Source organism: Lithobates pipiens, unplaced genomic scaffold, assembly GCF_037356315.1.
Source record: "Lithobates pipiens isolate NorthernLeopardFrog02 unplaced genomic scaffold, aLitPip1_a1.2 Scaffold_18, whole genome shotgun sequence".
Lineage (NCBI taxonomy): Eukaryota > Metazoa > Chordata > Amphibia > Anura > Ranidae > Lithobates > Lithobates pipiens.
In genome coordinates, this window is record NW_027507758.1 from 96,445,611 (window position 1) to 96,457,875 (window position 12,265).

Genomic DNA, 12,265 nt, shown 5'->3' on the forward strand with positions numbered 1-12,265 from the left:
CAGGTGATGGACACTGGTATACCCAATCCAGGAAGTTCACTCCCTATATAACCCCTCCTCCTTCTATTAGCACATCAGTTTTTGTAGCAAAGCAATAAACTTAAATCCCAAAAAAGAGGGGAGGGGCCTCTGTGTCCCATGATGTACTCCAAGAAAAGGATTTTACAGGTAAGCTGTTATACAAATCCTTAAGTAATTACTTAATATGACATCCTATAGCAATGCTACTTGAAGGGAGGGTACCCCCAGACTTGAGGACCTATACTGCTGCCTGCAGCACACTGCGCCCAAAGGCGATATCCTCATACCTCCTTACATTCACCTGATATAATTTTGTGAATGTATGCACTGAAGACCAAGTTGCGGCCTTACAGATCTGAGCCATGGAGGCATGATGGCGCACTGCCCAAGAAGCACTAACCACCCTGGTAGAGTGTGCCTTAACTTAAAAAGGGGGAATCTTACCCCGTAAATCATAAGTTTGAATTATAACTTGCCGAATTCACTTAGCAACAGCGGATTTCGACGCTGCCTGCCCTTTCTTAGGACCCTCCATCAGAATAAATAAGTCATCAGTCTTCAAAATCTGTTGCCTTTAAATAGATTTTCACTGCTCTCCCCACATCAAGACAATGTAGTGACTTCTCTTCCCTGGAACATGGTTTTGGAAAAAACAATGGCAGGACAATATCTTGGTTCAGATGCAAACTTGAGACCACTTTTGGTAAAAAACCTGGACGAAGGCTCAACACCACTCTGTCCTCATGCAAAATCAAATATGGCTCTTTACAAGAAAGAGCAGCCAATTCTGAAACCTTCCTTGCTGAGGATATAGAAACCAAAAATATCAACTTCCTTGCCAGAAGGACTAGGGGAATATGTTGCATCAGTTCAAATGGCTGTTTTTGTAACACAGACAAAACAAAGTTCATGTCCCAAGGGTTAAAGTGAGGTTTGACGGGTGTATTAAGCCACATCACCCCTTGCATAAAACCCAGACTAAAGAATGTGTAGCAAGTGGTCTTTGAAATAAAACGGATAACGCTGAGACTTGGCCTTTAACAGTACTCAAGGCCAATTTAATTTCTACTCCTAATTGTAGAAAGGCAAGAATTCTGCCTATGATATATCTGCGAGGGTGCTAACCCTTGGATTCACACCAGGAAACATAAGCCCTTCAGACTCTAGAATATATATAGTTCTGGAGGCTGGCTTCCTTGCATTAATTACAGTAGAGATAACCGACCCAGAAAACCCACGTTTCTTCAGAATGTGGGTTTCAATAGCCAAGCCGTTAAATTTAGAGATCGTAAGGGAGGATGGAATATCGGTCCCTGTGAGAGCAGATCTGGCCGTAGTGGGAGGGACCATGGGCCCTCCACTGCCATCTTTACAATTTCTGCATACCATGACTTTCTGGGTCATGCTGGTGCTACCATAATTACCGGCTTTCTTTCCAGCTTGATCCTGCAAAGAAGTCGAGGCAGCAACTGAATAGGGGGGAATGCATAGATCAGTGAAACCTGCCGATAGGCACGGAACATTCCTTTCTGCCCAAGTTAGAATATAGTTAATCTCTCTCTGCGCTGAGAGACTTTTGGTGCCCCCTTGGTTATTGATATAGGCCACAACTGTGGCATTGCTGGCTTGAATCCTGACAGGACAATCCCGTAACCTGAATGTCCAGGCCTTTAGAGCCAGACACACTGCCCAAATCTCTAGGATATTGATGGGCAAGGTTATTTCGGTTCTGGACCACTGTCCCTGGACAGTTGTCTTTTTTAGTACTGCTCCCCAGCCTGAAAGGCTGGCATCCGTTGCTGACACTTCCAGATAACTGGTCTGAAGGATTTTCCTTTCAGCAGATTCTGGGTTAGTAACCACCAAGTGAGGCTTTGGGACACTCTTGGGGACAGCCACATTGGCAAGTCTAAAGCTTGAATTGTTTTGTTCCAAGTCGACAGGATACTGTTTTGCAACAGTCTTAAATGGAACTGGGCATAAGGAACTGCTTTGAATGAAGCCACCATGGTTCCTAGCAACCTCATGCAGAGGCAAATGGAGGGATCTAACCATCCGCACCAGCTCTCTTATGGAGATGATCTTTGCCTGAGGCAAGAACACCCTTTCCTGGGCTGTGTCTGATCAGACCCAAGTACTCCAGCCTTTTTAGTGGTATTAAGGAAGATTTCTCTAGGTTGAGAATCCAACCCAAACTTTCCAGATAATTGGTTGTAGTGCGTGCGCTTTGCTCCAAACCAGCCACGACTGATCTATTAGCAATAGATCGTCTAGGTGCACTACGACTGTTATGCCCTGTGCCCTTAGCCTGGCTAGAGGTGGGGCCAGCACTTTTGTGAACACCCAGGGTGTTGTGGCTAGCCCGAAGGGCAGGGCTACAAACTGGAAATGCTGCCCTTCTTACTCAAACCGCAGAAACTTTTGGTGAGCGGGAAATATAGAAACATGCAGATATGCATCCCTGATGTTGATAGATGCCAGAAGTTCTCCTCGTAGAAGAATAGGAACTACTGACCCAATCGTCTCCATATGAAAGGAGCGGATCTTCAGGAACCAATTTTGATTTTTTAGATCTAGAATAGGTCTGACATCTCCATTTGGTTTTGGTACCATAAAAAGGTTTGAATAAAACCTCAAACCTTGCTCTTTTGCGGGGATCTGTATGGTCACCCCTTGAGAAATTAATCAGTCTAGTGCCTGAAACAGAGATTGTCTTCTCTCTGGATCTTTGGGAACACCTGACCTCAGGAAACGAGACAGTGGAAAGTTCAGAATTTTCAGCTTGTACCCCAGCGTTACCATGGAGATGACCCATCTGTCATGAATTTCCGATTTCCAGACTTCTGAAAACTGCAGAAGTGCCCCCCCGACCTTGGTGAGGGGGGTTGCCTTTTCATGATGATGAGGTTTTAAGATTCTGCTTTGCAAGTTTCCGAACCCCAGGACTTTTTTGAGCCTGGGTCTGACCCTGAGGTTTTCCTCTAGAGTCTAACTGTGGAGGCCATCGCAACTACCTAGAGGTGGAAGCCCCTGGCGCAGGGGAAAGAGCCTGTTTAAATGAAGGGCATTTATACTTTCTTTTTACTGGCAAAAGAGTACTTTTTGTTAGAAATTGTTTGGATATATTTATCCAAGTCTTCTTCAAATAGTCACTCCCCATGAAAAGGGAACCCAAGTAGGAGGTTTTTAGGTGAATAGAATCTTTAATGGCATCTATGGCAAAGCATAATGCTTTTGGTAGTTGAGCCAATTCCCGAGATTGTTGTGCAGGAACCTCTCTAAGGGCCTGTTTAAATTGGTCCTTTAGGGATTGACAGACACCTATTGCAGTGACTGCAGGCTGAGTAACGGAAGCTGCCAAGGAAAAAGTTGATTTTAACAGGGATTCCAACTTTTTATCTGTTGGATCCTTAAGCAATTGTGCATTGTCTACAGGACAAGTTAGGCCTTTATTCACACTGGAAATTGCAGCGTCAACTGCTGCTACATTCCATTTTTTGGAGAATTTCTCCTCCAGGGGATAGAGAATTGAAAATCTCTTAGGAAGGAGAAAATGCTTATCCAGGTGATCCCATTCAGCAAAAATAAGGTGTTCTAGTAATGCATGTGCAGGAAACGCATGCAAATGTTGAGAAGGTTATAAGGAACCCAAAGAAGAAACCAAGCTTTCAGGGAACTCCATTAGAGGTAGCGCGAAAGTAGAACCATCTCCCTAAGAGATTGTATCAGCAATTTCTCAGATTGAGAAGCTGAAAAAGGTTCATCTACCATTGTTTCCTCCGCAGAGAAATCAACGGTTTGTTTTTCCTCCTGATCGCCTCAGGGTAAAACCTCATCCTGTGCCCTATCCATTTGAATGGAGGATGTGATTAAAGCCACTCATCTTCCAGACCCTGCAGGGTGGAAGAAAGGACATCTTCAGTCACGTATACAGGGGCTGAGATGTGAGAAGCAGTTGCACCAATTTGTTCCAATGGCTCACCCTGGCTTGCCCTAACTGGTAATTCAGGTGAGGATTACATCATGGAAATGCGACCCGAGATCCTAGCGCTTGGGGGTGAAACCTTTACTCCCTTTTTGGTCTTTGTGGTGTCTTTTTTAGTAGGCATAGTCCTAACCACAAAAACAGAGGCACTATACAATTGCACTTAATTGCAGAATATAGTCATGACATTTAAAGCCGCTATAAAGTTCAGCCTAGTGTTGGGAAAAAAGGTGTCCTTCCTGTATCAGGAACACCAGTTTGCAACCCTCACGTGTCCCACAGCTCGTGTCCCTGTGTGCAGACTGCTTGTTTACTCCTTGCCTGCCGAGGAGAGACTGTCCCAGCTGTGGTTTTATTTTTTATAGCCTGCCGTGCGTCCATGTGGAGGTTCACGAAACTGCGCTTAGGTCCCGCCCCTCCAGAAAAAAAACCCGCCCCTTATTTAATTTTAAACGTTCCAGCACTCGTGTGTGGCATTTTCGGGTCTACAGACCCAACACGAGGCAGGGGGGAGGGGAGCTGAGACCTGTTTAGCAGCAAGCAAACAAAACAGCTTTAAAAACAGTACATAGTAACAGTATCAGAACAGCGGGACCTCCGCACCCCCCACGGCGGGGGGGGGTGTTAATGTAAGGGGGGTACAGCACTGATGTCCCCCCTAACCCTCTGGACCCTTCAAGGGGGAGAAGGAAAACATTTGGCGGATTTCTTTTACCTGAGAGAAAAAAATCCTCTTGCATACGCTGTTGCAGCCACACAGAGACAACAGATTAAGGTATGTGCACAGACTCCCTCTAGTGGAGAATTAAGGCATGACAACATTTTTTTCCCTTAAAGAAGAATACATAGGTGTTTTTAGTACCCAAGTTTCTTCCCTTACCTTATCCCCGCCACAGGATTTGCAGAATTAACAGACAATCCAACCTCACCCATCACGGCGGGGGGTTGTGTTTAGCAAACCTTCAAGGACCGGGTCTCTAAAATGGGATTCCACTCCCTTGGACCGGTAAAAGCATCCCACCAGGAAATCTTTAGGTAATGTAGCAAGACCTAAGCCCTGGGTTCCTGGGGTCCAGCCCTACAAAGAGGCATTACAGGCAAAACCTCGTGCTTCAGATACAAGGCCACAGGTACCATCCACTTAGGCCTCAGTGGCACTTTGGATGGATCTGGTCTATGGAGGCTATTTAAATCCAGTATGGATCCCTCCTGGAGCTCCTTAGAGCACATCTTCACTTGTGACCAATACCTTAGACACTGGCGAAAAACCTGATGTGCTCCTGGAAGGAGGAGGGGTTATATAGGGAGTAAACTTCCTGGATTGGGTATACCAGGGTCCACCTTAATTACTTAAGGCTCTGTGTCCCATGATGTACGATAAAGAAACTCAAATATTTCTATTCCAAAAGGCTCCAAAAAGAAAGTCTTCTACAAAATAGGGGATAGATTTATAGCATTTATTATTATTTTTTTTTTTTACTAGTAATCGCGGCGATCTGCAATTTTTATTGGGACTGCGACATTATGGCGGACACATTTTTGGGACCATTGCCATTTATACAGCGATATACTGCTATAAATATGCACTGATTACTGTAAAAATGTCACTGGTAGGGAAGGGGATAACACTAGGGGGCGATCAAGGGTTTACGTGTGTTCCTTGCTACGCGTTTCTAACTGAAGGGGGAGGGGACTGACTAGAAGAAGTGATGGATCGTGGTTCCTAGCCAATAGGAACACACAATCTATTACTCCTTTCAGAACAGAAAATGGATTTGTGTGTTTACGCACACGCACGCACACATGCACACGCACGCGCGCACACACACACAGCAAGTGGTTAATTTACATCATCCCTTCTTTTTCTGAATATGGATGCCGGAACTGTAATATCTTAGAACATTTTTCCTAATCGATATACTGTACAGCTATCATATGACCCAGCTCTTTCCCAGCCTGTTTGCAGGGAAACATAAGCAGGAGGAGCTACTAGTCCTCTGCTGCTGGTCACATGCTTAAGATAAAAAAAATTAAAAAAGCCTTTGGAATACAGAGTGAAAATGAATAATTAATACCAATAAACTTGTTTAAATTGGCATACAAATATATATTTGAAATCAAATCTTTATTCATTTTTGGCAATAACATAGTGTGGGCAGATTTCTGACAGTTACAGGCTGTGTCACACCCCTCCAGCATGTGTCTTAGAATAAGAGTGAGGTGAAGCCTCTATCAATCTACATATAATATCCCGTCCCCATTGTGTTTAGCTGGTTATTGAGCATGAAGGAGGGAAGGAGGGAGTGGGCTGTCATTTACCACTGTGTATATATACACATGTATGACTCTACAGTCACATGGGCTGCTCAGATGTGATAGAGAGGAAATGCTCAGCATAGAAATTCACTGAGCATGTGCAGAGTTACCGCCACAGCTGCAAAATCCCTAGCTGAATATGGGACATGAACAAAAGCGACTGAGTATGAACAGCATGTAATACACCATTTATTGATGGTGTTTATGATGTGGGTTTCCTGACACTTTAAATTCCTATCACAACAATTCTTAGTTTAAAATGAATGCTTTGTTTCCTGCATGTGATGGGCTTGACCTTTAAAGATCCTACGGGCACATTTTCACCTCTACCACTTGCTTCTAAGTAATAATCTCCAAATTCTGTGCTCTACACCCAAGTTCAAAAGCTGTTCTGTATAAATTATGCAGCTATTTCTCCGCAGAGAAAATAGAGGAAGATGCTTTTAAAACTACTTACACGGGCTTCATTCTGTTGCAGTTTTTCTTCCATACTTAAAGCCGTTGGTGAATCCAAGAGTGCAATCTAGAATAAAATTGAGACTCATTATCATTTTACAGTAATTCGCACATAAAAACAGTGGTCAAAAAAAGAAAAAGAGAAAATCTCTATTTAATGGCCACTGCTCAATGGTAAAATGTTTTTTTTTTTTTTTTCCTGTGCAGTCATTCATCGTGCCTGTTAGGGCACTCCATACAGCAAGGTGAAACCCCATGCCTAAAAAAATGGTGTGCTTCCCCCAAAATGAATACTAGGCCCTTCAGGTCTGGTTTGGATTTTAAAAGAGATCCTCAGCAAAAACAAAAATGGCATGATGTCACCACTTAAAAAAGCATACCAGAACCTTTTCCGAACATGCAGCCTGGCAAGCCAGGAAGGAGCCATACGAGGTCACATGCCCTCAACATGGGGTGGATACTTTGGTACTTTGGGTATGCCCATATATGGGGGTATGTCCATATATGATCAATTATGTCACCAGGTGACCCCATCCCCTTATATCATCATTGGCCAATAATGGACATGTTTTCCTCCATGGTGGGGGGGGGGGGGGGGACATAGATGTCATTTGGTGCTGGCAAGCAACAGGGCCACATGCTCGCCACCGTCCACCCCCCTCCTCCTCCTCCTTTTTTGGCCTGCCAGGCTGCTTGCTCACATAAGGGTCTGCTATGTATTTCTGGAGGGACCCTATGGCATTTTTTATTTTTTTGCGTGGGGTCTTCCATACAATCCAGAAGGGCCTGGTATGGATTTTGGGGAGCCCTATGCTATTTTTTTTCCACGGTATCCCCCTTAAATTTACAACTGACACAAAAGGGCCTGTATGAATTGTAGGGGGACCCCCATCCCATATTTTTTTCTGTCCTTTGTTTACATTCTGCTGTCAGCCAGGAAAACTGAAGAGTGCAAAATGTATTACAACTCTGCATAGAAACCAATCAGCTTCCAGGATTTTTGTTAGAGCCCAAAGTGCAGATCTTTTTTTTTTTTTTTTTTTAAGTTTATGTTCCCAATGTCCTCCCAGTGTACAGTGCTAAAAGGATACTTTTGCCCGGCTGCCATTTCCTATCATTAAGCATTCCCATTGACTCCCGGGACACAGTATCAATGGCATCCATCCCAGATTTGGAAGGTGAAGCTGCATCCAATTCTGGAAATACAAATGAGCCGCAACCAAGGTGGACCCTGCCTGCTTCTGAGATCATGTAAGATATAAATAATTTTTAAATAGCTAGCATGAAGATATTTAGGATAGTATGCAAATATTATTGTGTATCATACATGGACAGTCAGGGGTAACATATACATATACACACATTATATATATATGTGCTTACGGGGACTGGAGCTCTGCTTTACTTGAACAAGCTGAAGTTAGAAGCTGATCGACTACCATGCACAACTGTACCAGATTTTGCACTCTGCAGTTTTAGTAAATCAACCCTAATGTGTCAACATTTGGAGCAATGAGAAAAAGGGCTCAGGTTGCATTGAGGTGGACCATAAGGAAACGTCACATAGCAGAAATGAAAAACACAGTAACCCAAGCCATGATTCACAGCAAGATTGAGGCCACAATCCTAGATCGTATCCCCCAACATTCTAAAATTTGGACACCGTGGGTGGATAACTTCCTACCTGCAGACTTTGATACAAACCTACTTATACCATGATTTCTAATATGAACGTTGTTGGGTGCTTTGGTGGTCTCCTCCGGGTTCCCGTGCAGTCCCGTCGATGCAGAACTACTCTCCCACCTTATTCTTCTCTTCTCTGACACTTCTTTACTCCCTTCTTTTCCCTACTCCATATCTTCTTCTCTCTACCCCCAATTATAAAGTCTATATACATACTTCCTATAGCAAGAATAAGACTCTTAGACCAAATATCTCTCATGGTTAACATTCCCCTGACCTGATGAAGTTTGCTTAGTGTTATGTGCTGATGTGGTTTCGGGAACACCTCCATTTGACACTTGATGTTCCTATTGCAATTGTACTACTACTCCTTTCTGTTTAGTAGTTGCATGCGCTAATGGCACTCAAAATGTTACACTGTTATTGATGTAGTAGTGTGAAGATACATGTACGGTGAGATATTTGATGCATCACCAAACCTGATCTTGTTACACTCTGATCTTTTATTGCCAATAAAAAAAATTGAAACCGAGGTGGACCATAGGGAACCTACCCCTCCACTAATATACTGCAAGGTATAGCACTGCCTTGATTCAGTTTTCAAGGGTGGGTGGGTCAAAGGGGTAATTCCTACCTTGGTCATTTATTTTGCTGTCAATATGTCCATTTAACACAGAAAATTGTTGGATCCTAAGCAGCCATACCATAGCATCAATATCGGCGCTTTCGTCCCCTCTTTGAAAGGGAAAATGGAGAGGCGGTCAGTTCCACACCTTCCACTTCCATAAATTTCAAATGACAATCTTATAGATTGTCGTTGTAGAAGTCTATGCACAAGATTATGGAATCCGGAACCATAAGTCTCAAGTGCTGATAGAACACGGTTTAAAATCTTGTAAAAGGCTAAAAGCTCTACAGTGCATTGTCTCTGTTGTCTTCTTCTATTAAGTATTTCACAATCGTATCACAAGTAATGCTTAGCCCACGTTTAGGATCTCACAACACTGCATACTGTTGATGTATCATACAAATAGCTTATAACTTTCCATCCTGCACAGGGCATCCATAATGATGGCACAATAATACCCAATGTTTCACTGGGAAGCCATCCTTTATGTTTCCGAAGCCAATCTTTTGAGAGCTCCATTCTTTTAGAGGTTTCTTTTTAGCTGGTTTCTTCTCTCTGGAGTCGTTAAAACCAGTTACTGCATATATGTACTTGCTCTCTTGCATACCTGCTATATATAAACCTTTTACACACCTGATCAGCCTAGAATAACTGGACATACTTAACTACGCCCTACAAAATGTTTGGGTCTTTATCTTCAGTCTCTTTTTCTTTCCATGTCAAATTGTTTAAAAAAAAAAATTTGCCATATGTCCAAAATTGGACACCAACTTTTGGAATGTTACTTCATGAAATCTGTGTTCTTTACTTATTGGTAGCGAAATTGTATTGATAATTACTTGTTTATGCACCTTCAAATTTAATGAAATACGATGGATTTAAAAAATAACTTATAACTTACTTGAAGCAGATAAAGTCTTATTTTTTTAGCCATCAAGTTTGCTTAGTTATTTACAGACTTCATCATTGCGCTTGGCTTTATGTTTCCCTTAAAGTGTAGTTCCAGGCTAACACCAACTATTCTTAATGTTCCTTTCCCCTCCTCCTACCCTGCCTACCCTGTGTGAAAAAAAGCTCTATATATACTTACCTTTGCATTGGCTCCCCTGTGTCAAAAAGCTGTGGCTGCAGGGGAGAGGAAAACAGCTGGGCCATGGGAGACTATGGGCGGCTTCATGGCTCCCAGAATTCCCAGCTGTTGTCAGTCGCTCATAAAATAGGGAAGCCGAAGCTGCAGGATCAAGTGACTGGACTTAAAAAAAAAAAAAAAAAAATGTGTATACTTCGATGTTTTAACACAGGGTAGGCAGGATAGTTATTAGATGAGGGAGGAAATATTTTTAAGAACAGCAAGAATTAAGCTTGAATTGCACGTCATAGCCTGCTTAGCTGAATATTTTTTTTTCTAGTCTTCTGTAGCAAGAAACAGCTTTTTTTTTCTTTTCTTTTTTTTTTTTAAGGTCAGCTGCTGGGAGCTCAGTTCCTATTGATGTAGGCAAACCACCCAGAACTACGTCACCCAATAGCCCTTCCCTACACTCTGTTGTCTATTTATAGAAAAAAAAGCATTCAGCTAATCCACATATTGCCACTAGATGCAGCCGACACTCATAGGAAATCCCCATAGTAAGCAAAATACATCTAGAATTAAACACATTTTGCTTACTACGGTGATTTCCTAGGAGCGTTAGCTGCATCTAGTGGCCATATATGTTATTTTATTCAGAAAATTTGAAAAAGCATTATGGCCGCCCGCCGCCGTTAGACGTCTGTACTTTGATGTTGAATACCTTTATTATGGCAGCAGATAGCTGCTATAACCCCAGTATTTTAACGGCAGGTGGTTCTGCTTTCGGATAAAAGTGGTGTTTGTGGCAGATTCACCATGAGAGCACTTTTTTAGGTGGCGGAAGAGGTGCCCACCCCTCTTCCACCACGTTTTGGTCGTCTCCGCCGCTTACCGAAGCCGCCAGTAGAAGCGGAGACTATCCTATCCTTTCCCCTCTGAGGCATGAAGTTGAGTGAGGGAATGATGGCCCCCACTCTGCCCCATACCACTGGATGATGGAAACTACGTCAAACGTCACTTCTGCTCAATGGTCTTAAAAAGCATTTGTAAGACTGCTGCGCAAATACGGTGCGACATAGTATTGCAACGACCACCATTTTATTCTCTAGGGTGTCTGAAAAAATAAATAAATAGATAAAATATAATAATAAATATATTTTTTATATATATATATTTTTTTTTTTTATTATTATAATGTTTGGGGGTAATTTTCTAGCAAAAAAAAAAAAAAAAAACTTTTTCAACTTGTAAACACCAAGTGTTAAAAATAGGCCCGGTCCTTAAAGTGATTGTAAACCCTTACAGACCACTTTAACCTACAGGTAAGCCTAGATTAAGGCTTACCTGTAGGTGCTTGAAATATCTCCTAGACCTACATGGCGATTTCTTCTGTGCATGCTCCTAAGTTAGAAAGGGCACGCTGTGCCATTTCTATGCTAGTCACAGAGTCGGAGTTTGAGGAAGGGTGAAGAATGGATGCTCGCTGCTAGGGAGGACGATGGGACATCACAGGCTTCTCCTGCAAGTAAGGTGTCACATAATGGGCTACTATGCAATGCATAGTAGCCCATTGTGCTTTAGCTTTGCAGGGAAACAAAGAGGAAGTAAAACCCATCAGGGTTTACTTCCTCTTTAACGTGGTTAAAAGAAACTATGACTTTGCCTATTGAGTACCCCATTTCAATAATAGTATTATAGTGAGGAACCAGTCACATAGAACTATGTCCTCTTGTACATAGGACTCTCAATGTTGGAAGTATGGGGACAGTCATTGCAGGGCTTCTTCTGAATATGCTAGATGCCTGGCTGGGTCCTCAAAAGGTTTCATTCACAGACTGGAATAAGGATTGCCGTAAATGAGTGTCAGAAATACTTAGCTCTATTTTTGTTCAGCAATTCAAACAGCATTGAAGTCAAAGTATCAGAATGACAACCGAGGAACTAGCACTTTCAAAAGAAGAGTTTAGTAATGACAGCCTCAATTATTCTAAAGTGACAGCGTCACTTTAAGCCCTAGCAAATAAGGTGAAGCAGCTTTCATGCTCTAACCTGCATCAGAAGACCAAAATCTGACTGTCTGCCATAGGCAGCACCCATATTTCGACTG

At 42.6% G+C, this 12,265-nt stretch overlaps 1 protein-coding gene across 2 annotated transcripts in view; it reads right to left on the bottom strand.

Annotated features, from left to right (window-relative positions):
• Positions 1-12,265, bottom strand: part of KIF16B (kinesin family member 16B) — a 566,152-nt gene that overhangs the window by 451,832 nt on the left and 102,055 nt on the right. For both annotated transcript variants that reach the window (XM_077485929.1, XM_077485928.1), the window contains exon 11: positions 6,780-6,845. In XM_077485929.1, coding sequence (XP_077342055.1) covers positions 6,780-6,845 — 66 coding nt within the window. The remainder of the gene's footprint in view (positions 1-6,779; positions 6,846-12,265) is intronic.